Source organism: Rhincodon typus, chromosome 21 (genome assembly GCF_021869965.1).
Source record: "Rhincodon typus isolate 14 chromosome 21, sRhiTyp1.1, whole genome shotgun sequence".
NCBI lineage: Eukaryota > Metazoa > Chordata > Chondrichthyes > Orectolobiformes > Rhincodontidae > Rhincodon > Rhincodon typus.
The window spans coordinates 9,409,050-9,436,991 of NC_063352.1; the positions used below are offsets into that span (position 1 = coordinate 9,409,050).

Genomic DNA, 27,942 nt, shown 5'->3' on the forward strand with positions numbered 1-27,942 from the left:
AGAAGTCACAGGGTTGTAGTCATGGGTGACTTCAACTTTCCAAATTTTGATTGGAAACATTTTAGTTGTAATAGTTTAGATGGAGCAGATTTTGTCCAATGCGTTTAGGAAGGATTCCTGACACAGTATGTAGATAGACCAACACGAGGAGAGGCCACTTTGGATTTGGTGCTTGGCAATGAACCGGGCCAAGTGTTAGACCTGTTGGTGGGAGAGCATTTTGGCGGTAGCGATCATAACTCTGTTACTTTTACAACAGTCATGGAAAAGGATAGGTACATACAGCAGGGTAAGGTTTATAATTGGGGGAAGGGTAATTACAATTCTGTTAGGCAAGAACTGGGTAACATAAATTGGGAACAGATGCTGTCAGGGAAGAGCACTATTGAAATGTGGAGATTGTTTAAGGAATGCATACTGCGTGTGCTCTATATGCTTGTCCCTAGCAGGCAGGGAAGATGCGGTCGAGTGAAGGAGCCTTGGTTCTCAAGAGAGGTCGTCAAGACTGGTTAAGAGGAAGAAGGATGCTTATGTAAGGTTTAGGAAACAAGGAACGGAAAAGACTCTAGAGGGATACAAGTTATCCAGGAAGGAGCTGAGGAAAGAGCTTAGGAGAGCTATAAGGGGGCATGAGAAAACCTTGGCAGATAGGATCAAGGAAAACTCCAAGGTTTTTTACACGTACGTGAGGAATAAGAGAATGACCAGAGAAATGGTAGGGCCGATCAAGGATTGTAAAGTGAATTTGTGCACGGAGCCTAAAGAGATAGGAGAGGTCCTTAATGAAAACTTTTTTTCAGTATTCACAACTGAAAGGGACCTAGTTGTAGAGGAGGACAGTGTGAAACAGGCTGGTAGGCTAGAGGAGGTCGATGTTAGTAAGGAAGATGTGCTAGGAATTTTGAGGAAGTTGAAGATAGGTAAGTTTCCTGGGCCTGATGGGATTTATCCAAAGATTCTATGGGAAGCGAGGGAAGAGATCGCAGGGCCTTTGGCGATGATCTTTTTGTCCTCACTGTCCACGGGTGTGGTGCCAGAAGATTGGAGAGAGGCAAACGTCATTCCCTTGTTCAAAAAAGGGAATAGGGATAACCCCAGAAATTACAGGCCAGTTCGTCTTACATTAGTGGTGGGCAAATTTTTGGAAAGGGCTCTGAGAGATAGGATTTATGATCATTTGGAAAGGCACAGTTTGATTTGTGATAGTCAGCATGGATTTGTGAGGAGTAGATCATGTCTCACAAACCTTATTGAATTCTTTGAAGAGGTGACCAAACAAGTGGATGAAGGTAGAGCAGTGGATGTGGTGTACATGGATTTAAGTAAGGCGTTTGATAAGGTTCTCCATGGTAGGCTCATGCAGAAGGTAAGGAGGCATGGGATAGGGGGAAATGTGGCGGATTGGATTCAGAATTGGCTGACCCTTAGAAGACAAAGGGTGGTAGTGGACGGAAAATATTCAACATGGTGCTCAGTTACGAGTGGTGTACCACAAGGATCTGTCCTGAGTCCTCTTCTATTTGTGATTTTTGTAAATGATTTGGATGAGGGAGTGGAAGGGTGGATTAGCAAGTTCGCGGACGATACGAAGGTGGGTCGTGTTGTGGACAGTGCGGAGGGATTTTCTAGGTTACAAAGGGACATTGATAGGATGCAGAGCTGGGCTGAGAAGTGGCAGGTGGAGTTTAACCCTGAAAAGTGTGAGGTGATTCATTTTGGAAGGACAAACTTGAAAGTAGAATACAGGGTTAATGGAAAGATTCTTGGCAGTGTGGAGGAGCAGAGGGATCTTGGGGTTCATGTCCACAGTTCCCTGAAAGCTACCAACCAGGTGGATAGAGTTGTTAAGAAGGCGTATGGTGTGTTGGCTTTCATTAACAGAGGAATCGAGTTCAAGAGCTGTGAAGTTATGCTCCAGCTATACAAAAGCCTGGTTTGGCCACAGCTGGAGTATTGTGTCCAGTTCTGGTCTCCTCATTACAGGAAAGATGTGGAGGCGTTGGAAAAGGTGCAGAGGAGATTTACCAGGATGTTGCCTGGAATGGAGGGAAGGTCTTACGAGGAAAGGTTGAGAGAGCTAGGGCTTTTCTCTTTAGAACAATGAAGGATGAGAAGTGACTTGATAGAGGTGTACAAAATGATCAGAGGTATAGATACTAGAGTGGACAGCCAGAGACTTTTTCCTAGAGTGGAGATAGCAATTACGAGGGGGCATAGTTTTAAAGTGAGTGGAGATAGATACAGGGGAAATGTCAGAGGTAGGTTCTTTACTCAGAGTGGTAGGGGCGTGAAATGCATTGCCGGAGAGGGTAGTGGAGTTGGCCTCATTAGGGGCATTTAAGCGGCTATTAGATAGGCATATGGATGATAGTATAAGGTAGGGGTGGAGGTTAGATAGACCTTAGGATTAGGGTAAAAGTTCGGCACAACATCGTGGCCGAAGGGCCTGTACTGTGCTGTACTGTTCTATGTTCTATGTTCTGTTTGCACGTTGAAAAGAAGGAATTTGTGATTCGGTCGAAGGTGTTATGAGTCATAAATCAAAAGAATGTAGTCTTCTCACAAATCCATGCTGAAAGTTCATGGTTAAACTCACCCCGGACATTGTACCATATTTGTCACTGTTCAGAGCTGTCACAGTTCGAGAAAGCATTGGATTGTTCTTTATTAAGTCGTGGGTGGGTGATTTTGTTGCACACTCCATTCCCAATTCTGCATCTGATCCATCATAGCTGACCTGAGGGAGGTGTCAGGTGATGTCAGACTACTCGATGATTTAATATCTTCTGAAATGTAGGCCATTTATGAAACTGTTTTACTTCCAGACACTTTGGACATACTTTTTTGGACAGGAGGTGAAATGATTTTAAAGTGATGAAAAATCAAATAGGATACAAAACGTTCCTATAGTGTTGTGAAATGTAGTTTTATTCCAACCATTCTGACATATTTAGGACTGCAACATGGCACATGAGCAAAGTGTTATTTTCCTTTTGCCACTTCCATGATTTATCTTCAATTGCTGACCCATTGTTATGTTTTTTTTGCTCTGTCTTCCACTTTTACTGCCATGTACAGACAAGGCCAAATCTGACCATTCCTGTTTATCCCTAGCCACCAAATCTCTTCAAAGTTTATTACAACCACTTACAACTGTTTGCCTTTGTGAAACAACACAGCGAGTGGACGGACAATCCATCAATCTGCTTAATCATTTTCTTGACTCTGCGTATGCCCTCAGCAACACTCTTACTCTCACCCACTTTGTCGTGTCCCTCATCATCACCCCAAGGGGCGCAGACCTGACAACACGAGGTTGCAATCATTGAAGCTACGTAAGTCGGATATGTAGACAGGGTCGAATTCCCAGCTCCGTGATCCCGAGCCACCTGTACCCCCTGTTTTTGAATCAGGAGGACTAGCTAGATTCCAACCAAACCAGGAGACCTTGGAAATGCAGAGAAGGCTGCCAGTTGCTGAGTTTAGCTGGGCAGAATGCCTGGCTGGAGCTCCAATATAATGTCCAAAGAATAAAATATGAAACACTCCCCTAATCCTTACCCCTCAAGTTTCCCTTGCCGAAACACTATCCATGCTCCATCCATGCCAACACCTGTAACCTAATCCTCTCTACCCATTCCAATGGCCTCTCTTACCCAATGCCACCCTATAACACTTTACCAATCCTGTATTGCCGTTCATACCCCCTAAGCTGACTTAGTCCCAGCTCATGCCAACCTACACAGTTCCACCTGTTTGCCTTCACCTACCATGCCAACTCACCTAGTATCTACCAGTACCCATGCACACAAGAGAAAAGCAAAGCTCTGTTATATATAGTTTTATACTGCAACCTACACCACATTGAGAAAAAAACTTTTGCAGTCGGTGACAGGTTTGATGCATCTTGATCGTTCCTGACAAGTTTGACATTTCTTGATAAATTGCATACTATTTTGACAGCTTTACAGTTCCAAGGGATTTATGTATCTTTTAGACACAATCTTCTTTACCATTAATAATCCCAAGGGATAACTGAAGAACATCCCTAAGGGTACCTGACCCTCCAAAGATACATGAACCCACCCAAATGTGCCCCAGGATCATATCCATTGGATTACATTAATTCTCAAATAGGGTACCCTGGCTAGCTAGATAAGTCCCCACTGATGTGGAAATTGTGCCTCCGTCTGATAATGGACAATTGGTTGTTAATTACCTGTGGGATGGCTGATGTTCTCAGTAACAGACCCTTCCCCAACTGCCCAATTTTTTAGCGATTGGTCTGAAGAGGGCATGGGAATCTGACGCCTCATATAATTCGTCCTATTCTCTCCAGCCTTATGACTCTTTGAGAATTCAGCCCTGCTCCAATCCTCCATTTCTTTCACCGCTGACTTCAGCCTCAGTATTGCAATGCCTTCTCTAAATGTCTTGGCTTTTCCACCTCACTACTATTCTTTGAAGACCCCCATCAAATCTTCCTTCTGAACAGACTTTTCCCCACCCTTCCTAATACCAGCCTTTTAAGTTTAGTCTTTACTTCTGTCTGATTATGTCCCTGTGAAGGAACCTGGATGATTTTGCCACTTTAACGGTGCTACATAAATGAAAGTGTTTTTGTTGTCTTTCCATTTGGGCTTTTTAATTTAGAAAGCAGCTTTCCAGACTTCTCTCATGCGTCTCTTGGCACTTTGAACACGGAAGTGCACTGTCGGGACACATCTTGCAAATTTTGCACCTTTCCCCTTCGGTGAGATGGTACCAAATGATGAACACCATCCATATTGGCACCTTGTCACTTGGAGGGGATGATGCTAACCAAGATGAGAGCTTTCTATCCAAAATCCACAAATCGAGGCAATAAAATGCCCTTCATGTGTAAGGGCCCAGTTTTTTTTAATAAGCTGCCTCTTGATGGTAAAACAGTCAATATCATTGTTTCTATGCAATTGTAATGACAGATTGATACAAAAACAGAAATTGCTGGAAAATCTCAGCAGGTCTGGCAGCATCTGTGAAGACAAATCAGAATTAATGTTTTGTAAACAATAAACAATAAGTGAAAATAGAGCCCACATAGAGGGAAAAACAGTTGGACATAGAGCCCAAAGATAGGTTGTTCACTTGTGTCCATAAAAAAAACCTGTATAATTGTTGTGAAGTAGTACAGTGTGTGTTGAAATTACTATTATTCAGCAAACGTAAATCCCTGAAGCAAAGTGTTAGCCTCTCTATGTATTGAGATTAAAGTAAATAATCTGCCACTCAGTCTCTCTCCTTGGCAATGTGCAGCATTGTCTCTCTCCATATGTGAATGAGCGGTTTTTACTGAGGCCCCAGTGACGAAGGTTGGCTGTTCAGGGGCCTTGGTTCATCCTGAATCAGTTTAACAAGGACCACTCTCACTGTGGGAATTCAAAGCCTGAGGAAGCTTTGTCATAGTAAATTTGTTTATGACTTCCCATGTTTCCTATTCCTTGATCCAAAGCATGTCTTGCTGGTACAATGTTAAAGGTACTTCCTATTGTTAAACAATCGTGTTAAATCCCATCTGCCTTCTCAGTTTTACATGTGAGCAAACAAAGTCTTATCTTAAGTAAAAGTTTTCCCAATGGCTTCCGCTAAGCTACAGCCAATTTGGATGGTGAAATATTTTTAAACAGGATGTTGCCATTCACAGGATTGTGCTATTCTCTTTTGCTGACACCGTAGGGCCAATGGTTGTCCTACGATGCTTTCTTGCATTTGAATGATTTATGGAATTACTTCAGGCTTTATCTCTGTTTTTTTCCAGAGCCCTTCAGTGCTGCTGTGTGGGTCATGATGTTTGTCACGTTGCTCATTGTGTCTGCTATTGCAGTTTTTGCATTTGAGTACTTCAGCCCAGTCGGGTATAACAGGAATTTGGCAAAAGGCAGAGGTAAGCTGAATGCTTTTATCTGGTTGCTTTTCTTTCTTTGTGTAAAACTGTGAAAATGAACACATTTCCTTATGTCGCAGCGCATTACAAATTACATAGTAGGTGCTGATACTTAAATTTTGGCGTGGCATTGAACATTAATTCTACGCCTAGCAGAGCACTTGGATTGGGTGAAAGAAAGCTCATAGTACTTCACAACATGAGATTTCTCTCTTGCTTCAGGAACGTAGGACAGTTCTTGGTCATTCTGTGTTCAAAATCATGAACTAAAGAAAATAATTACTTGTAATTTATAAAGCACCATTCACAACCACAGCGTGTTATTTTTTAATCTAATGAAGTGCACTTGAAGTGTTGCTGAGAAAAGACACATTTTATTGAAGCTTTTCATCTTGCACTAAACAAGACAATCTGTAAGAATAGAAATAGCTATAGAAACCTTAGCAGATCTGGCAGCAGCTGTGGGGAGAAAACAGAGTTAACATTTTGAGTCCAGTCAGAATGAATTTGAAATTTTAACACTGTTTTTTCTCTCCATAAATGCTGCCAGGCCTGCTGAGTTTCTCCAGCAATTCCTGTTTATGTTTTGTTTCCGATCTCCAGCATCCATAGTTCTTTGTTTTGTTAAATTTGCAAGAATATTCATAATTAACTGTTGCACTCTTCATGACATCACCGCTACCAATCCAATTTCACTTGCCAACGAATCAGTGTTCTCCTGTCACTCAGTATAAGACCATAAGAAATAGGAACAATCGACCACTCAGCCCTTCGAACCTCCTCTGCCATTCAGTAGGATCATGCCCGATCTGACACTCATCATCTTCACTTTCCTGCAAGTTCCACATCACCTTAGTTTCCCTACTGATCAGGAACCCAGCTATCTCAGCCTTAAATATACACATAGGAACATATCCCACAGGTCTCTGGGTTAAGGAGTTCCAAAGACTCACAAACCACTGTGAGAAGAAATTCCTCTTCATCTCAGTCTTAAATTAATGCCCTTTATTCTGAGACTAAACCCTCTGATCCTAGACTGTCCCATGAGGGGAACCATCCTCTCAACAGTTAACCTGTCACCCCCTCAAGAATTATATAGGTTTTAATGAGATCAACTCTTATTCTTCTAAACTCCAGCAAGTAGAGTCCCAAACTATTTAGCCTTTGGTCATAAGACAATCCCTCCATATGAAAGACCATCATAGTGAACCTTCTCTGAACTGCCTCCAATGAATTGATATCTTTTGTTAGATAAGTGGACCAAAACTGCTTGTAGTTTTCCAATGTGGTCTCACCAACACCTTGTACAGTTGTCGATATACTCCCCTACTCTTTCTAAAGCCCTGGCCAATAATTAGCCCTCACCAAAAAGCACTAATATAGATTAGCTGGTCATTAACACACTGTAGCTGTGGAATCTTGTATATTTGATGCTGTTTTTCACAGTGGTAAATACATTTCAAAAATACTTAATTGGCTGTAAAATGCTTTGAGATATCCAAATCTTGAGAAGTACAGGGATCATTCTGGTTAGAAAAGAGGCACTCAGTAATCTGAGCTGCAAATTATGTATTTATTTTGCAAATTACTGCTGAATTTATTATCAAAACATAGCACAGTCAGTCATTTCCAAATCCTGAATGGTATGTCACAATCAGAAGATATTGAACATTATTTTGAATGGTTTCTTAACAATATTCTAAGTGAAGTTAGCCCCATGCTGCCACCAATTGCCTTGTATCTCAAGCAGCCATCCGGTTTGCTAATAAAATATTTGTACTCTTAGGGAAAGGCAACTTTTTCAGCGCTAAAATAAAACAAAAAAACTGCAGATGTTGGAAATCTGGAACAAAAACAGAAAGTGGTGGAGAAACTTGGGAGGTCTGGCAGCATCTGTAGAGAGAAAAATAGTTAATGTTTTGAGTTCTGTCACCCTTCGTCAGAACTCAGAACTGTTATAGAATCCTAGAGTCATACAATATGGAAATGCCGACTATGTTCCTAAACTAAACAAGTCTCACCTGCCTGCGCTTCGCCCATATCCCTCTAAACTTTTCTTATTCATGTACTTATCTAAATGTCTTTTAAACGCTGTAACTGTACCTGTATCCACCAATTGCTGTGGAAGTTCATTCCACACCCAAACTACTCTCTAGGTAAAAAAGCTGCTCCTCATGTCTTTTTAAAATCTCTCTCCACTCACAAATATGGCCTCTAGTCTTGAACTCCCCCACTCTAGGGAAAAGACACCTGCCATCCACCTTATCTATACCCCTCATGATTTTACAAACCTAATTATGGTCACCCCTCAACCTCCTACACTCCAGTGAAAAACGTCTCAGCCTATCCAGCCTCTTTTGGTAATGCAAACCCTCCATTCCTGGCAACATCCTGGTAAACCTTTTCTGAACACTCTCCAGTTTAATAATATCCTCCTTACAACAAGGTGACCAGAACTGGCCACAGTACTCCAGAAGTGGCCTCACCAAAGTCCTATACAACCTCAACATGACATCTCAACTCCTAAACTCAGAGTTCTGAATAATGAAGGGAAGTGTGCTAAATGGCTTCTTAACCATCCTATGTACTGAGGGCAACCTTTCTATTGAATTGGAAGACCAGCAACAATTGCAAGGCAAGCTGAGGGCCTGTAATTCACTCGATTCACAGTTAACCACAAGAATCTAAAGGCAACAGCCTGGACGATGACCATTCTCCTCTGCATTGATGAACTGTGGGCATTTCTTATGTTTAAACCTTCAGTAGACTTCCAAAGATGGCTCCATTTTGTTGCATGGTCACCTTCTTGTAACTGCCTCTGCAGCATCCATTACTCCCAGTGATAATCAATGTACGTAGGTACTAAAAAATAAATCATAAATTGGCTGAACGATAAGATTATGCCATAACAAATGGTGGTTCTGAGTACTGAGGTCAGAAATCACACGACACCAGGTTATAGTCCAACAGGTTTATTTGAAAACACAAGCTTTTGGAGTCTTAGTCCTTCTTCAGGTGTTGTGAGAGAGGTAGTAGCAGACACAGAATTTATAAGTAAAAGATTAAAGGGTCACACCATTGATGAGGATGTACTAAACAAACCTAAGATGCTGTTACATCTTTAATCAGTTAGAAGGTTTTAATTGATTAATATGTGTATGTAATCCTGGAATTCCTTTCATATCACTGTCCTGAGAGAACTAAAGGTTTTATCAGTGAAAATTCGAGGTGACGTTTTAGGTCAGACACGGCATGTTAAGTGTGAGATATAACACAGTGTGGAGCTGGAAGAACACAGCAGGCCAGGCAGCATCAGAGGAGCAGGAAAGTTGATGTTTCGGGTAGGGACCCTTCTTCAGAAATGGGGAGGGGGAAGGGAGCTCTGAAATAAATAGAGAAAGGGCTGGGGAAGGTAGATGGGATGGTGATAGGTGAGTGCAGGTCAGGAGTGGTGGGGATTGGTCAGTGGGATGGGTGGGGTGGATAGGTGGAATTGAAGATGAATAGGTTGTGTCAGGTCAAGGAGGTAGGGATGAGAGGGAGGTTGGGATGGGGAGATTTTAAAACTAGTGAATTCCATGTTTAGGCCATTGGGCTGTGGGTTCCTGAGGCGGAATATGAGGTGTTGCTCCTCCAGTTTGTGGGTGGTGTCATTGTGACACTGGAGGAGGCCCGGGATGGACATGTCATGCAGGGAGTGGGAGGGGGAGTTAAAATGGTTGGCGATTGGAAGGTGTTATCGTTTGTCGCGAACAGAGCACAGGTAAGTGTGAGGCCTTGTTTTAAAGAATGCCTTGCTTCACCTCAGCATTTCCCAAAGGATTTCAAAGCCAAAGAATTTTTCTTTATTTTTCCCTCTTGTTTGTTTATTCTCTGTCACTGTGTCAGAGAGAGTCATAGATTCGTAGAGTCATACAGCATAGAAACAGGCCCGTTGGCCCACCATGTCTGTGCTGACCAACACACATCAAACTATACTAACCCCAGTTACTTATATTTTACCCATAGCCTACTATGCTCTGGCATTTTAAGTGCTCATCCAGATGCTTCTTAAATGATGCAAGAGTACTTCCCTCTATCACCCCCTCGGGCAGCAAATTCCATATTTCTACTATCCTCTAGGTGAAAAAAAATCCTCAAATCTCTCCTAAACTATGTGCTCCTCACTTTAAATCTGCAGTCCTTCTGAGAGAGGAAAGAAAGAAACCATAGAGTAGGTAGAAAGAAGACTGATGAAGAAACTGCTGTTGAGAACAGGTTTGTGACAATGGTTCCAGGGAAGAGGAATTTCAAATATGAAGATAGACTGGAGAAGCTGTGAAAAAAGAACAGAAGGCTGAGAGGAGAACTGATAGAAGTATTCAAAATCATGATAGGTTTAGACAGAGCAAATATAGAGAAAATGTGACATGAGGAAAAATGTTTTCATACAAGTGGTTAGTGTCTGGAGTGCACTGCCTGACAGTATGGTGGAGGCAGGTTCAATTCAGAAGAGAATTTGATGGTGATTTGAAAGGAAGAATGTGCAAGGTATTGGGGAGAAAACAGGAGAATGGCACGAGGTGAGATGTTCATTTGGAGAGCCTGCCTAGACACAGAGAACTGAATGAGTTTCTTCTGTTCTGTAAAAATCCTGTGATTCTGTGAATTCTGAGAAAGAGCAGGGAGAGGAGTGATTGGCTCAGCCAGCTGTGGAGTAGTGCAATGCCAGTGCATTTAAGAAGACATTTGCTTGAGGATGCAAAGACATGTGTGGAATAATAATTCCTAATATTTAAGACTGACTTGGAGTGAAGCTGCAGTTGGTAGAGAGCATGAAAGCTCCACCTGCCTTCTGAAGTGGCAGTTGACATGATGATAGCTGTTTTCCAATTTAAAGTGCATCCTCATTGTGACACTGGGCATAATGAACACATCCATAGTCTGAGGATTTGGGGTAGACCGTTTAGGATGGAGATGAGGAGACCTTTCTTCACCCAAAAAGGGGTGAGTTGGTGGAATTCATTACTACAGGAAGTAGTTGATACCACAATGTTGAATATATTTAAGAGGTGGCTAGATATAGCACTTGGGGCTAATGGGATCAAAGGTTATGGGGCGAAAGCAGGATTAAGCTATTGAGTTGGACGATCATCCAGGATTGTGATAAATAGTGGAGCACACTCAAAGGGTGGAATGGCCTCTTCCTATCTTCTATGATTCTACGTCCAAACCTCTACTGCATTTCTTCAGTCCTCCAACTGCTGGCATTTCCTCTTCCTGCTTTTCTCCTTCCAGCTTTGACATGTTGAGGAGAATATTTTGGAAACTGGGGCAATTTCTGGCTCCTGGCACTACTGATGTGGAGAAATGTCCACTCAGAGAATGGTGAACCTGTGGAATTCACTGCCACAGAAGGCAGTTGAGCCCTAAACATTGAATGCTTTCAAGAAGGAGTTAGATATAGTTCTGAGGGCTAAAGGGATCAAAGGATATGGGGCAAAAGCGGAAACAGAGGTATTGAATTGGATGATTAACGGTGATCATATTTAATGATGGAACAGGCTTGAAGGATTGAATAGCCTACAGATCTTATTATCTATGTTTCTATGTTGCATCCACACTCTTCAAAAATCATCGTGTAACATTTTATTTCCAACCTGTTCAGTATTCATTCGTTTACTTTCTCTGGAAGATTTCATTTTTGTGTATGTTGTTGTTGCCCTGCCTGTAATTTATCTTTGGTTTTACAATCACCTGTGCTGTTTTACACTAGCTGCACTTCATATATTTTCATATTAAGGGACTGAGAAAATAAAAGCTCTTTATGGTATTCATTCATCACCTACACTAACCAAACAAGAAACTGTCTCCAAAATCAAGTTGTGTACTTATCAAGGAACTATTACAGACTGCAGTGAGAACTCAGTGTGAAACATTTCCATTCAAGAACATGCCACCGAGTCATCTGCTTAAAAGTGAATAACTCTTTCAAATAGCTTTAAGTGGGGAGCTAAAGACAATGAAAATTCAGTGCAATATTTGGCTGTGACCAAACTTAGCTGTGAAGCTGTCCCCTCCTTTGAGTCTCATGGTCAAGCCTTCTCAAAGGACAGCATGAGAAAATAAGTTGGGATTAGGGTGGATTTTGAAGCACCGGCGAAAGAAAGCATTACTCTTGAAAAGAACCTTTGCGCTGAGTGTTTTGTGAAGCTTTATCCACAAGATCCTAGTTTGTGTTCATGTGTTCATGTACTTTGTTCTTTGTTTGCAGCTCCACATGGTCCATCATTCACAATTGGCAAAGCAATATGGCTCCTTTGGGGCTTAGTCTTCAATAATTCTGTGCCTGTAGAGAATCCTAGAGGAACAACTAGTAAAATAATTGTCTCAGTATGGGCATTCTTTGCTGTGATATTTCTGGCCAGCTACACTGCCAACCTGGCTGCTTTTATGATCCAGGAGGAGTTTGTGGACCAAGTGACTGGACTCAGTGACAAAAAGGTAATCATTGCTTTCATTACTTGTTGGTGTAGCCTTCAACTAATAACCCCTCAAGTCGAAAGCATATCCTCAAATATCTTTGAATAGATTTGTTACCGGTCACAAGATTTTGTTTAAATTTCTGCAGTATCTTTTGTTATTGCAAGTACAAAAGAGAGACAGATGGGACCTGAATAATGGGGCAAAGCTTGCGTTAGGATTGGAGTTCTCCCTCTTTCAGTAGCTGTGAGGTATTCTGATGGGGAGAGAAGGTAAGAGGTTAGGGAGGACAAATCCTGCATCTGCAGCTACACAATAAGGGGGCACATCTGGGACAATTCCTGATAGCTGAGAACTCATGACAGTTCCACTGACGCACTTGATAGGACTCCAGCCAAAGGTAATTAATCCTGGAGACAATGAATTTCCTACTTTATGCTGGAAAATGTTTCCAGTTAGCTGAACATTATTAAAAGCTTCCACTGTCTTCAGCCCAGGAATGTTTTCTTAAATCTCCTTGCAAATAGGTGTGGGAGAGGTAACTGTTGTGGGTTATAAAGTAAGCAGAAAGTGCCACCAGGTGACTGTCTGTGTGGAGTTTGCATGTTCTCCCTATGTCTACATGGGTTTCCTCTGGGTCCTCCAGTTTCCTCCCACGGTCCAAAGATGTGCAAGTTAAGTGTAATGGCCATGCTAAATTGCCCGTAGTTTCCGGGGATGTGCAGGCAAGGTGGATTAGCCATGGGAAATGCAGGGTTACAGGGATAGGGTAAGGTGGTGGGTCTAGGTGAGATACTGTTTGGAGGGTTGGTGTAGACTTGTTGGATTGAATGGCTTACTTCTGCACTGTAGGGATTCTATGATTCAGCCAGGGTGCATTTCCTCTGCATATACCAGAGTTTGATACTGGACAGCACTGATAAAGGAATATCAGACCTCTGGACTAACACTCGTGGCCATGTCTTTCACCTGTGTAAGCCCTGCACACTTCAGAATTCTCATCCTAAAGCCTTCAAGTTCCCTGCTTCCCTCTCCTCCTTTCTAACATCCTCAAAACCCATCCATGACTAAGTCATTGGTTAGCCCTCAAAATACTTCCAGCTTTTCATCACTGATTTGTGAAGTGGTTCTGAAGAAGAGTCATGCCAGACTTGAAACGTTAACTCTGTTTCTCTCTCCACAGAGTTTCTCCAGCATTTTTTGTGTTTGTTTTTTATCACTGATTATCTGATTGCATCAAAGTGATGCAATTTTCCATTTCAATAACACTTTGTAAATGTTAGTTGGGGGCATGCTCCTTTCACTCACTCTGTTGGAGTTCCTGAAAGCTAAATATGTTGCCGGGAATTTTCATAATTTCTGTTTGACAGTAGAGGAACTCTGAGAGATTGTGTGATGGTTTGCAGTGTGTTGTCATGGTGAGGTATAGGGGCTTTGACGTTTTGTCTTCCCTCATAGACAGAACAAGAAGGAAGACAAAACTCTTGTTTTACCATTCACTCCCTATCAAGTGCCCGGTTTCAGATATTGCTGGCAGAAATTCTTTTGCTTAACCTCATAACTGAGGCAATGAAAGCAAAGTATCTTTGGAGCCTGGTCCTTGCACAGTACTTGGAAACTTATAAGAGGGGATCAAGTTGGGAGTAAAATAGTCACTGTCTCATTTACAATTTGCTTTTGAGGTACATATGAGCTCTGTGACAGCTTTACATAGAGCCACAACCAAGTCACAAATTTTCTTTGAGCTGCTCCTTCTCCAATGCTGTCACCAGTAAAGTGACTGAAACAGAGTTTGTGCATGTTAGTGGATTTCCACTGCATTTCCAAAGGGATTCCAGTCATAGAGCTGGAAAGGGTCAAAGGAAATTCCCAACATTTCAGTGACCTGTACAGCAGAAGGTAATTTATAGAAAAACTTAACTGCAGAGTTATTTTATTTTATATTATTGTGCAACATGCATTTCTACTAAATTTATCAGCATTTGCAGCTAGTTGGGATCATTTTACTTTTTGTAAGACTCAACTTGAAAGGAGTTTAAAGTGTAAAAGAATCCTTACAGGATAGCACAGTGCAGAGAGTCAAAGGTTCATTGACCCCCAGGGGATAGGGATAAATTCTTTCGCTGGTCTCACGCTCTCAGTAACAGTGGGAAGTTATACAGTTGTAGAGTCATACAGCATGGAAATAGACCGTTTGGTTCAACCAGTCCAAGCCAACCATAATCCCAAACTAAACTAGTGCCACCTGCCTGCGCTTGGCCCATATCCCACTGAACATTTCCTATTTATGTAGTTATTTAAATGTCTTTTAACTGTTGTAACTGTACCCACATCCACCACTCTCTCTGGAAGTTCATTCCACACGCTCTATGTAAAAAAGTTGCCTCTCATGTCTTCTTTAAATCTTTCTCCTCTCACCTTAAAAATATAAGTTCAGGTCTATGGTTGTAGAATGGCAGTTTCAGAAATCCCTTGTGCAATTCTGTACGAAACAGGAAGGTCAGGGATCTGTCACCTGTTTGCCTTCCTGGATCCCAACTGGAATTCTGCCCCACAGCTCTCAGTCTAAGTTATCCTGAGAGCACCGTGAGTGTGCAGACAGCTTTCCTGCCCCTCACTGCAATTTACATAAGACCAGTTACGATTGGGTGGGCCCATTGTATGGAGAAAAAGAGAGGAAGGTTAGAATGGGGGGATAAATTCATGGAATTGGGAACAATCAATTTGGGGGTGGAAACAGAAATCCTCAGAAATGGTTTTTGGGTCATTTTCCTGCCAGAAAAATGCTGCTTGCCCTGAAACAATGTAGAAGGTGGTTTTGAAATTCTCCTTGCTAAGTTTTGGATATTCTCTGAATGAGGACACAGTACTCACTGGCCCACTTTTAAAGATTTTGAGATGCTGTATGTCTAAAATTGTGCATGAAAACATTTGTCACTTCAGCCCTTGAAGAGCACTTTCAGCTGATCTTTTAGAATGCAGCAATTCTGTTTTCAACCTTTCTGTAACTAGTCATTTAGCAGTACAATGTCAATATTCCTGACCTATTTTAAGCATTGTTCTGAGCAGATCAAGCTTATCTGTTGAACTGTGTGGTATGCAGTCTGCGATGGTGCAGTGCCTGCAACTTCCTTTAGTGACAATGATAAATTGCTCTGGCCAAGCAAGAAGCCTATTCAGTGGTGGCTTTTTCTTTATTTAAAACAAAAGCTACTTGAGCCAATAAGGCTTCATAAATTATTTTTCTAAACCTGCAAAAATTAAAATGTTTTCCCTATTAAATGTAGGGAGTTGTGTGATGCTACACCTGTGTTCTGATTCTCTGGAGGAATGATAGATTTCATGCCACAAGTCCTTGCACCATGAGTGTGGTACCATTGAGGGTAGTGTCAATTATACAGTAGGCAATCATGGATGGAGGAAGGGAATTCAGCGAGTGATAAGATGATCCATTGGGACCCGTAGATTCCCTGGTGCACTTCCTTGTTAGGAGCTGAACAGATTGGAGATGTTGACTTAAACTTGTTGGTTAGACAGTACAGTGGGCAGTGTGGAATTTGCTAAAAGAGAATGAAAACGGAGGAGGAAGGACATTCCAAAGAATCAAATGCAGATTTAAAACACTGATGAAAATATTCTGTTGTATCTGAATCTGTGAGCTGGAGTGGCATGTTTCAACAATATACAATGGCTGAAATAAAAGGTAAGAATGAGTACAAGAGCATGCTTATCCATGTAAACTGTTGCAATTTGGTGAGTGCTTGTCATTGCTAATAACCCAAGAATAAAAAAGGAGTTGGTGCTAAAGTGGACAAGAAAACTAATAGGCCCAGGCCAAGGCTCTGGGGATAGCAGGTTCAAATCCCACCGCTGCAGCTGGTGGAAATTAAAAGCAATTAATAACAATCTGGAATTGAAAGCTAGTCCCAGTAGAGACTAATAGGAGTGAACATGAAACTGTCTCAGCTGTTTCAAAAAACTATTTGGTTCGCTAATGCCATTTAGGGAAGGAAATCTGCCATCCTTACCTGGTCTGGCCTATGTGTGACTCTGGACCCACAGTAGTGTGGCTGACTGTTAACTGCTCTCTGAAATGTTCCAGCAAGCCATTGGGATGGGCAATAATTGCTGGCCTTGCCAGTGATGCCCACATCCTGTGAAACAGAAGTCATAACAAAAAGAACAATTATTGCTATTAACCTGGTCCACGCCACGTGAATTGAAGTTCTGCCTACAACTGAACCAAATATAATCTGTCATACCATCAGTTATCTGACAGCTAACATTGAGATGTTGAGAGAAAGCAACGAAACAAATTGAATGCAGACTTTACAACGCTGTGACAGACAGCCACAGCATTGATAAAAATCTAACTATAATTTACACTGATCATCAAAAAATGATGCAGCTACAAGGCATGAAGAGGATGCAGCAACATTTTACTTGGAAGAGGAATATTATTGATATGTAAAGTTCTGATTTATATCAGGAACAAAAACAGAAGTTGCTGGAAAAGCTCAGCAGGTCTGGCAGCATCTGTGAAGCAAAAGTCTAAGTTAATGTTTCGGGTCCGGTGACCCTTCCTCAGAAACCGGACCTAAAACATTAACTCTGATTTTTTTCTTCACAGATGCTGTCAGACCTGCTGAGCTTGTCCAGCAACTTCAGTTTTTGTTCCTGATTTACAGCATCCGCTGTTCTTTCGGTTTTTACTGATATATGTCGTCTGTGTTGGTTTTCTCCATTGATTTTAGAAGTTATACTTTTGAACCCAGCATTTGTAAGATGACTAAGGTTTGACAGTGTAGGGTACCCAACTAAGTTTTAAGTGGTCATCTTAGTACAGAAGGTAAAGTGAAATGTCTGTTACTTAATGAACTCAATTTCTATAAATGTCTGTGCAGGCAGGAGATTGTAAATGCATCCTTTTGGGATGCTTTTGCCCTTCATCATCAGGTTACATTGCTCAATTAAAATGTGTAACTCTGGCTCTCTTTGGCAGAGCTAACATAGAAGGGCATGGGTCTAACCTGCCTCTCTGGGAGACATAAAACTTTCAAAGGTATACAAGTACATACTTAACCAAAAATTGATGCTGTTGGATCTTCATGCCCCTTACTATTTACTACAGAAATGCTGAAACTGTTTAGGATGAAAAATTCGATTTTGTGCTGTTGTTTTGAGAATCATTGCTGGAAAGTCATTCTAAAACTGTTCACTATGGCTCTTCTGTCTCTTATAGTTTCAGAGGCCATATGACCATTCGCCACCTTTTCGATTTGGCACTGTTCCAAATGGCAGCACTGAGAGAAATATTCGAAATAATTACCCTGATATGCATGCCTATATGTCCAAGTACAACCAGAAAGGAGTGCAAGATGCTTTGGTCAGCTTGAAGACTGGGTAAGCAATAGCTAACACCTACTGTTTTATCCAAAAGCAAATGTCAGGAGTCCAAATTCAACACATTCAAAACTAAATATTGTATATGCTTTTCCTAGTGTGATTTCCGATTGTAAAATGCTCTTCAGTTTTGATTTACACCTGCAATGTGCAAAAAGACTATAATAAACATTTGTAAATCACTAGTAAGGCCTCAGCAAGGGTATAGAGTTCAGTTCTATAGTGAAGATGACAAGGCCTTGGAAAGAGTGCGAAGAGGATTTGTGAGTGGTGACAATCAAAATGAAGGCCTGCAGTTGTGTGCAGGGACGGGAGAAGTTGGGGTTAGCTGCTGTAGAATAGAGAAGGCTAAGTCCATCTCCTCTCCACCTATCTGCTCCTTTATCCATCTTCCATCCACCTCCCCCTCTCTCTCTATTTATTTCAGAATCCCCTTCCCCTCCCACATTTCTAAAGAAGGGTCTAGACTTGAAACGTCAGCCTTCCTGCTCCTCTGATGCTGCTTGGTCTGCTGTGTTCATCCAGCTCTACACCTTGTTATCCCTGGAGATTTAAAAGAGATGTTCCAAACTGAGGAGACCTGGTCAACCAATTACGGACTAGCTATTTCCTTTAAACATTGAAACCTAATAACCTTTAAAAAGTACGTAGATGAGCACTTGAAATGTCATAACATTCATGGCTATGAGCCAAGTGCTGGAAAATGGGATTAATATAGACAGGTCAGTGCATACTTGATAGACTGAAGGGCCTTTTCTGTGCTGCGTGATTCTGTGACTTTATGATGGTTTCCACTGCCAAGCTGGTAAATTTAAGATAATTGTTGAAAGAATTATGGGAGAAATTAGGAGCCTTATTTACACGATGAGTTGTCATGATTTCAAATGCGTGACCTAATAGAGTGGTGGAAGCAAGTTCAATTGTGATAATCAAAAAGAAATTAAACATTTTCCCCCTACCTTTGGAGAGCTTCAGGGAAAAAGCAGGCTACAGTGGGATTAAACAGATCTACTTCTTTGAATGAACTGGCACAAAGACAGTGCCACAAATGGCTTCATGTTTGGCTGCATTTGCTCACGCCGAGGTGCTTGTGCTGTATGCTCTAACAAGAAGACACTTAAGCATGAACTCGTGATGGAGATTTATTGAAAAGTGTCCACAGGCTTATCTTTGTCACTGGGCTGGCTGGAAATATGGAAAAGACCAAGAGGATGGACCAAGGGTTGGGGGAGAACGGACCAGGGTTGGAGGAGGCATGGGGGAAGGAAACAGACTCAGAGTGAGAGTGACGGACTAGGGAAGGTGTAAGGTGAAGGGGAGAAAGATCAGGGGCAAGAAATTGGGCTGGGCATATTCTCCTCCTGCCTCGTGGACCCTCTCATTCTCTCAATCAAAAATAAACAAGAACAGGCAACAGTGGGCTTCAGACTCTGGTGCTTAGACTCTTCCCGTCTTCAGCTGGATATTGTCTTGTGAGTTTAAATAGTCTTGACTAGTTTCCAGTGGGTGTAAGCCACTCGGATGGAGTTGGAGTTTGCTTATCAGAGTTAGACTTAAATCCTCTTACAGTAAGAGTCGATTAAACTTTTGCTATCAATTTAGTCTGTATAATGCCTCAGACTGGAACTCTTAAAGCTGCTGATTTCAAAAGCAGCCTTCTTCTGAAAATAGATGAATGATTAAGGGAAATTTCACTCTCCTTATAAAGGTGCCAATTATTTCAAATTGCCTCGTGAGGAATGAGCTACAGTTTATTCATTTGCAGCCATTTTATTCTCTGTAATTGCTAAGACTGGATTTATTCAGCTCTGAAACATAGAATAGAATAGAAAAGTGCTATTTAAAATTAATTTAGTTTAGAGATCATCTCCCATACCAACCCAAATTGCCTGTTTGTCTGGGATATATGTAGACTGCTGCTTTCCAAAAAAAACTTATTTTGTTGGTGATCAATATTGAATCAAAGCCTGAGTTTTCTGCTAAGGTTGCATATTGTTAAAGTAACGAGAACCTTCTTTTTAAGCTGGAGTCCTACTAAATGCCAATTGTGCTGAAAGCATTTGTCACTTCTTCAGCACATAATGAGTTAGGAGGAATAAGTTACATACACAGAGATGAAAGTATTGACTCATGCTGAAGTGCATTATCAGAGGCACCAGTAATCCCTGGATTCCTGAGCTAAGACAATGAGGAGCCAATTTTCATCCCATTTCTGGTTAGGGCTTCATGGGGGCGGGGACTGGTTTGCAAGGAAAATTAGGAAGTAGCACACATTGCCCTTAGTATCTGAGCTGCCACATATTGTTACAAAGCAGGGCTCCCCTCCAGCCCCGAGAACTAAAACCAAAACACCCAAAGAGGAGCACATCACTGTATAATCTGTGTGGATTATAGGAGTGTGAAAAGTGGTGTAACCTGCCTTTTAGCAACTTCTAGTGGTTAAAAAAAGTAAACACCTGACATGCACTTTACAATCAACAAGTAACAATTTATTTATCTAACTCTTAACAGTGAACAAATTAACTAAACTATTAACAAACCAAATAAGCCCCTTCAAACTACTAACTATTCCCAAATAAAACAAGATTCTAATGATATGCTATTCCAATGTATACACATCCCACTTATGTCAAATAAAATAGAATTTTGTCTCTCGAAATTACAGCCAGATTACATGTCTTCCGGAATGCTGTGTGCCTCTCCGTTGAACGTTCTATCAGCAACACCACCTCCGTCGATTCTTCTGTCAGGAATGTTAACTAGTTGTGCCGTTGGTACCTTTGATATTTAGATGGTGCTTTCTCTAAGACTTTTGGAGTCTGTGAGAGCCAGCGATTCTCTCTTGAGAGGTGAGAGCTGTTAACTCTGGCAGATGGCAGTTAGTTCTCCTGTCTTTGTCTAACTGCCATCTTCTTTTATACCCTTGATGACACATCAATTTCTCACACCAGGATTTGTCCTATGTTGCCAAAACTATCAGATTTAAATTTGATTGGTTTGTGGTATCTAAGTGCCTGGTTCAAATTGATTGGCTAAATTCAAAACTTATTGTCTTGGTAAAAATCTGCTGCTTGGTCTGCTAACTGTATAGCCTTTCGACACAAATGTTTCAACTTGAGTGCTGTCTGTACTTGGAAACTTTCAAGCTGCTCATGGACATCTCCAAGCATGGAGAAAGCACAATCTTTTAAAGGGACCATGCAATGCTTCCTCCCATTAGTATTTTACAAACACCAATATTTTACAAACAGCAAATTCCAATGTCCTGCCTCCCAATCCACAAATACTCTACTGAACTTTGCAACACATACCATTAACTGTATGAGTTTATTCCTAGTGTCCATAGAGGATCGGACGGCAATTTCCAGTCAATTCTCCTGCCCCATCTGACTCAAATCGGTGCAGGGACATGGAAATTCACTGTGGCATTGATGCTGCTGTTATTCATCCTGCACGGGGTTGCACATCTCCTGTCGGAGTAGGAATCAGCAGGTGCAAGTCATCCCATGCTGTATTTCTACATCTGTCACCACCCTACGATGAAGCAAGTTCGTGGTCTTCACTACACTAGAGACAGATCTCCTGGAAAATTAATGGCTGGCGCTGATGGGAAGTTCCTCTGGGTAGTGGCCTAGGCCCAACCACCATCAGCTGCTTTATCAATGACCTTCCCCCAGTCATAAGGTCAGAAGTGGGGATGTTCGCTGATGATTGCACAACGTCCACACCATTCGTGTCTCCTCAGATCTTGCTGGATTTGGGCAATATCTAGGCCCAAAAATACCAATGAGCATTTGTGCCACACAAATACCAGGTATTGGGCATCTCCAACAAGAGAGAATCTAAACATCGCCACTTGACATTCAATGGCATTACTATCACTGAAATCCCACTGTTCAGTACATCAATTTGCTGGAATCCCGAGCATAGGCTGATGCGTAGTCCTGATGGTCTTTTTCCACATGAAAGCTTACTACATAAATTTTGAAACAATGACACTTAAGCTTGAGATGAAGGGCAGTCCTGTCCCATGGTGTGTACTGCATTGCAGGCCTGGAATACAACACATAAATCTCAGTGGCTGCAAGTGTTCAGTCATCCATCCGGATGTACTAAGAGGCATCAGGTTAGTCCTGGAGCCAACTATTATCCTTTACATTTTACGGGTAGATGCACTTTCAATTTCCTGCTTTCAAGATGGAATTTCTGATTGAAATCCCACCATCAGAATTCCAATGTATTGGCACCAGTTGGAGGAAAGGGAATATCCTGTGCTCTGAGCAGATGCACTCTACAGAACAAAGCCATTATCTCATCTTCTTGGCTAATATTCAAGTGCATTGCATGATAAATTATTAGCTAAGTGGGATAGACTGAATTCATTAATAACCTTAAGCACTAGCATACTTCAGTGAGACACACACAGTGCTCTGAGCAATAGTCATCCCAACAGATTCTATAAAGAATCCTTGGGTTTTAAAATTACAGCATGATATTGGACTAACTACTTAGAATATCTAACCTGTGAAAGAATTTATACAGACCCTGGGGTATATGCCTTCTCAGAGATTAAAGTCAAACTGATTTAGAGCATTTACGAAAATGCTGTCATCAACTATCTTTAAAAAAAATGTTGTCAACAAACTGATGAATAGAATATTGATTACAATCCTGAATAAAAATGGTGCCCTCTGACCCTCATTCAGGAAACGAGTCCCATAGATTCGGGAAGTTCCAGCTGCCAAATGGTCTGAATATCTGCCAGGAAAGGCCAGAGTAGAGACCCTACTTTTAGCGGTGGGACACTCATGTGGATGTCAAATTTGAACTGGATCAGTCTCTGTTGTGATTTCCTCTTGTGACCAAATATTCTCTCCTCAGACAAATGCATGAATCATGGTCACTTGAGCAAGATGCGAGTGACTCACTGGGGCGTAATCAACAGTTTTTAGGCCCTTTTAAACTTTTTAATTCCAAGTGATGGTACTTCTGATAGTCCGGCACTTCCCCAGTACTATGCCGGAGTGTCAGCTGTGATCACTGGGCTCTTAGGTGAGACATGACCCCAGGGCAAGACGGCTACTGACTAGCTTTGGTAGTTAAACCCTTCAGAAGTGAAATAAAGAAAAGGGCCTGTGTGTAGATAGCACTTTTCATGTCCAGCCCCAAAGCACTTAACAGCCAGAGGTACTTTTGAAGTGTATAGTCTGTTGTAATGCAATATACTCAAAACTAGTTCTATGCCCCATCTCCATCACCCCCCAGTCACCACTTTCCCCATTCCGTGTCCTCTTTCCCTGACACTGAACCCCAGTTCAAAATGATGTATTGTGTCTGGAACCGTGTGCATACGCGCTCCCTAGTGAGTGCGAGTATTTGTTGCCCACAGTAGCCGATGTCAGCAAACACTGTCTATCCAACACACGACAATGTGATAATGACCAGATCATCTTCTTGTGTGGTAACAAGGTGTAGAGCTGGAGGAACACAGCAGGCCAAGCAGCATCAGAGGAGCAGGAAGGCTGATGTTTCGGGCCTATACCCTTCTCCAGAAAAGAAACGTCAGCCTTCCTGGTCCTCTGATGCTGCTTGGCCTGCTGTGTTCCTCCAGCTCTACACCTTGTTATCTTAGATTCTCCAGCATCTGCAGTTCCTACTATCTCTGAAACATCTTCTTGTGTCATTATTTGGCCAGGACACCAAGGATAAAACTCCTGTTCCTTTTCAAATGGTGCCGTGGGATCTTTTATATGATACAAACATGCAAACTTACGAATCAGGAGCAGGAGACCATTCAGCCCCTCGGGTCTACTCTGCTGCTCAACTAGATCATGGCTGATCTGATTGTAACCTCAAATCCACATTTCATGCCTTCCTCAATGACCTTTACCCCCCTTTCTTTCAACCAGAATCTATCCACCTCCACCTTAAAAATTTTTCAGGACTCTGCTTGCATCACCTTTTCAGGATGACAGTTCCAAAGGCTCATGACTCTCTGAGAAAAAAAGAATTTCGACTCAATTCCAATTGTAATGGGCAATCTCTGATTTTTAACCAGTGACCCCTATATCTAGACTCTCCCACAAGAGGAAACACCCTGTCCACGTCTATCCTTTCATTTGCCTTGGATGACAAATAAGGGCCTTGGTTTAACAGCTCATCTAAGGGGCAGCAAGTCTGACACTGCAGCACTACCTCAGTCCTGCACTGGACAGTCAGTTGACTCTTTTTAGTGCTCAAGTTGTGGAGTGGGAAATGCACCTGTTGACCAGAGACAGGAGTGCACCACCAACAAAGCCTCAGCCGATACGGCAAAAAGCAGCGAGAGCTTAAAAAACATAATGAAAGTAAATTCTCAAGTATTTAGTCAAGCTCATTGTGTGAATGGGTTCTCCCTGCAAGGATCTTCCCTGCATCTTCTTTGGGTAGGTAATCACAGACTTACACCCTGTGATTTTTCTGTCTGTTAGCTTTAATAGAATCTACAGGTTATGGGCACACAATGGATCTGTCTGCACATCATGGTAGTACTCGATTACCTAATCAGCCAAGTAATATCATCTCCCGAAGACACCATCAGTCCTGGAAAGATTTCTGCTCCAACCAAATGATATTGCTCAACATCATGAATCAATAAAATACCATTAATACATCACAATAAAAACATGACAGAGGAGGCTGTGTTGAAATCTCACCGGTTTCTTTACCAACACTAACATTTTCAACTGACATTAAATCTTGAGAAGTGGCAGGAACTGACAAGCACAGACTCATTTTTCTAAATCCTGTAACAGGTTACCATAGATTTACCATTCAACTTAGGCCCTGTTTCATTTGATAATGTGTGCTCATTAAATTAAATGAAGAATAGAAGACAGAGAGTTGAGATAAGTCGGGCATTTTCAGAATAGAAGTTCGTAACGAGTGGAGTGTCGCAGGAATCAGTGCTGGGGCCACATTTATTTGCAATACATGTTGATAGCTTGGATGAGGAAAGTGAATATACTACAGCCAAGTTTGCAGATGACACAAAAATAGGTGGTAAAGCAAGGGGTGATGATGACATAAAGAGTTTGCAGAAGGATATAGACAGGTTAAGTAAGTGGGCAGAAACTTGACAGATGGAGTGTAATGTGGAAATATGTGCGGTTATACACTTTGGCAGGAAGAATAGAGGAGCTGAATATTATTGAAATGGAGAAAGAATGCAAAACATTGCAGCACAGGGATTTGGGAGTCCTCATGCATGCATCATAAAAAGCTAGCATCCATGTTCAATTGGTAATAGGAGAGGCAAATGAAATGTCAGCCTTAATTTCAAAAGGATTGGAGTACAAAAGTAGACAGGTTTTGCCAAAAATATAACTGGTCAGACCACAGCTGGAATACTGTGAAGAGTTTTGGGCTCCTTATCGAAGGACAGATATTTTGGGATTGGGGACAATCCAAGTAAGGTTCACTAGGCTGATAATGGGTACGAAGAGACTTATCTTATGAGAATAGGTTGAGTAGATTGGGCTTGTAAGCATTGGAGTGTAGAAGAATGAGAGGCAACTTTTTTTTATTCATTCACGAGATGAGGGTGTTGCTGGCTAGGCAGCATTTATTGCTCATCCCTAATTGCCCAGAGGGCAGCTGAGAGTCAACTACATTGAGGTGGGTCTGGAGTCACAGGTAGGCCAGTCCAGGTAAGGATGGCAGTTTCCATCCCTAAAGGACGTTAGTGAACCAGATGGATTTTTCCTGACAATTGACAATGGATTTATCGTCATCATTAAACTCTTAATTCCAGATATTTTATTGGATTCAAATTCCACCATCTACCATGGCGGGATTCGAACCTGGATCCCTGGGATGTTATCTGGGTCTCTGGATTAACAGTCTAACAATAATACCACTAGGCCATCACCACCCCCTTCCAAGATTCTCAGGGGTCTTGACAGGGAAAGTACAGAGAGGTTGTTTCCCTACTGGAAGAGTCTAGGACCAGAGGGCATAATCTCAGAATAAGAGGTGACACAATTAAGACAGAGATGAGGATGATTTCTTCTCTCAGAGCATAGTAAGTCTGTGAAATTCTTTACCAAAGAGTGCTGTCGAGGCTATGTCGTTAAGTATATTCGAGACAGGTTTTTAATTTGTAATGGAGTGTGGGAGGTTGAGAGGTGACCTGATAGAAGAGAGATATAGAGAGATATAGATAGAGTTAATGGCAGTCGTCTTTTCCCTAAGATTGGGAATTTCAAGACTAGGGGACACATTTCTAACATGAGAGAAGAGAAATTTTAAAAAGACATAAGAAGCAATTTTTTTACGCAGAGGGTGGTTTGCGTTTGGAATTAACTTCCTGAGGAAGTGGTGGATGCGGCTACAATTACAACATTTAAAAGACATTTGGATGCATATAAGAATAGGAAAGGTTTGGAAGGATATGGGCCAGGAGCAGGCAGGTGGGCTAGTTTGGTTTGGGATTGTGTTCGGCGTGGATTGGTTGGACCAAAAGGTCTATTTCCATGCTGTATGACTCTATGACTTTATGACTGTATGGAATCAAGGGTTAGGGGGATAAAGCAGGAAAATGGAATTGAGTGTTATCAGCATGAACTCATTGAATGGCAGATTCAATAGGCTGATTGGCCTATTACTCTTATATCTATATTTAATATTGATTAAGGTATCTTCTGTCTTTGTGTGTTTGTGTCTCTGCCTGCACCATATCATTCTGATGGGAACCTCTGCAGCTTTCTGTGTCTATATTTCTCTCTCCTGTCTCTTTCAGAATCGCGTTTCTGTTCTTTTTCCCTCTTCTCAATTCCAACCCTTTCTAATTCCTGTTGCTTTTTTCTTTCACCGATTCTGTCATCTATTTACTATCATATTACATTCACCCTTTCTCTAATATCCCTCTCATGCCCAATTTATCAGTCCCATTCATCCTCCATCCAGTCTGCCTCTGCTGCCCTGCTCTGATTTCTTCTGATTTATTCCGTGCTGTATTTCCTTTACATGTTTGCTCATCCTTTTTGTCTCCCTCTCAAATCATTGACTTCAGCAGCTTTATTGCTCCTGTCTGTCTCTGTCATCAATTTCTGCCCTTTCCCTAAATTAACATTATCTCTCCTTGATTTTGCTTTCCCAGTTTCTTCTCTGGCCTGGGTCCTGTGGGAGTACTTCTCTGCCCTCATTTTACTCCGTCAAATTCCATCTTGAAGAAAGTCCTGTATTATTTTGCTTAAAATTTCCCAAACTTTTAATTAATCTGCATCTGAGGAATAGTAAAAATGAGAAGCAAAAGGGCCTGTATTGTAAACCAACACAGTGTATTCACTGATAAGATCTGGAGGCATTGCAATATTTAGCAAGAGCCCTTTTCAACATACCAACAATAATTTGGATAGATTAGCTGTAAGATTAAATTGACCTTATAGCATGGCATCTTATTCGCTTCAGCATATATTCTGCAATCCTGAAAATTAAATTCTATTTAACGTAATAGGATCATTAATAGAATCACAGTATTGCTACAGTGCGGAAAGAAGCCATTCGGCCCATTTGGTCTGCACCAACCCCCCCGAACAGGATCCTACCCAGACCTAGGCTCCAACCCTGTCTTTGAAGAGCATCCCACCCAGACCCATCCCCCTACCCTATCCCTGTTACTCAGCATTTTCCATGGCCAATCCACCTAACCGGCATATCTTCGGACTGTGGGAGGAAACTGGATCACCCCGGAGAAAAGCCCATGCAGAGACGGAGAGATTGTACAAACTCCACACAGAACACCCAAGGATGGAGTTGAACCTGAGTCCCTTGCACTGTGTGTCGATACCGTGTGGAGCTGCAGGAACACAGCAGGCCAAGCAGCATCAGAGGAGCAGGAAAGTCAATGCTTCGAGTCGGAACCCTTCATCAGGATTCATGATTAAGGGGTCCTGATGAAGGGTCCCGACCTGAAACGTCTACTTTCTTGCTCCTCTGAGGCTGCCTGGCCTGCTGTGTTCCTCCAGCTCCACACTGTGTTATCTCTGACTCCAGCATCTACAGTTCTTGCTATCTCCCTGGCACTGTGAGGCAGTTCTTGCTATCTCCCTGGCACTGTGAGCCATTTCTTGCTATCTCGCTGGCACTGTGAGGCAGTTTTTGCTATCTCCCTG

At 41.9% G+C, this 27,942-nt stretch overlaps 1 protein-coding gene across 1 annotated transcript in view; it reads left to right on the forward strand.

Moving 5' to 3' along the window:
• grin2aa (glutamate receptor, ionotropic, N-methyl D-aspartate 2A, a) overlaps positions 1-27,942 on the forward strand; it is a 250,249-nt gene that overhangs the window by 178,346 nt on the left and 43,961 nt on the right. The window contains exons 9-11 of the mRNA XM_048609677.1: positions 5,798-5,923; positions 12,177-12,406; positions 17,628-17,788. Coding sequence (XP_048465634.1) covers positions 5,798-5,923; positions 12,177-12,406; positions 17,628-17,788 — 517 coding nt within the window. The remainder of the gene's footprint in view (positions 1-5,797; positions 5,924-12,176; positions 12,407-17,627; positions 17,789-27,942) is intronic.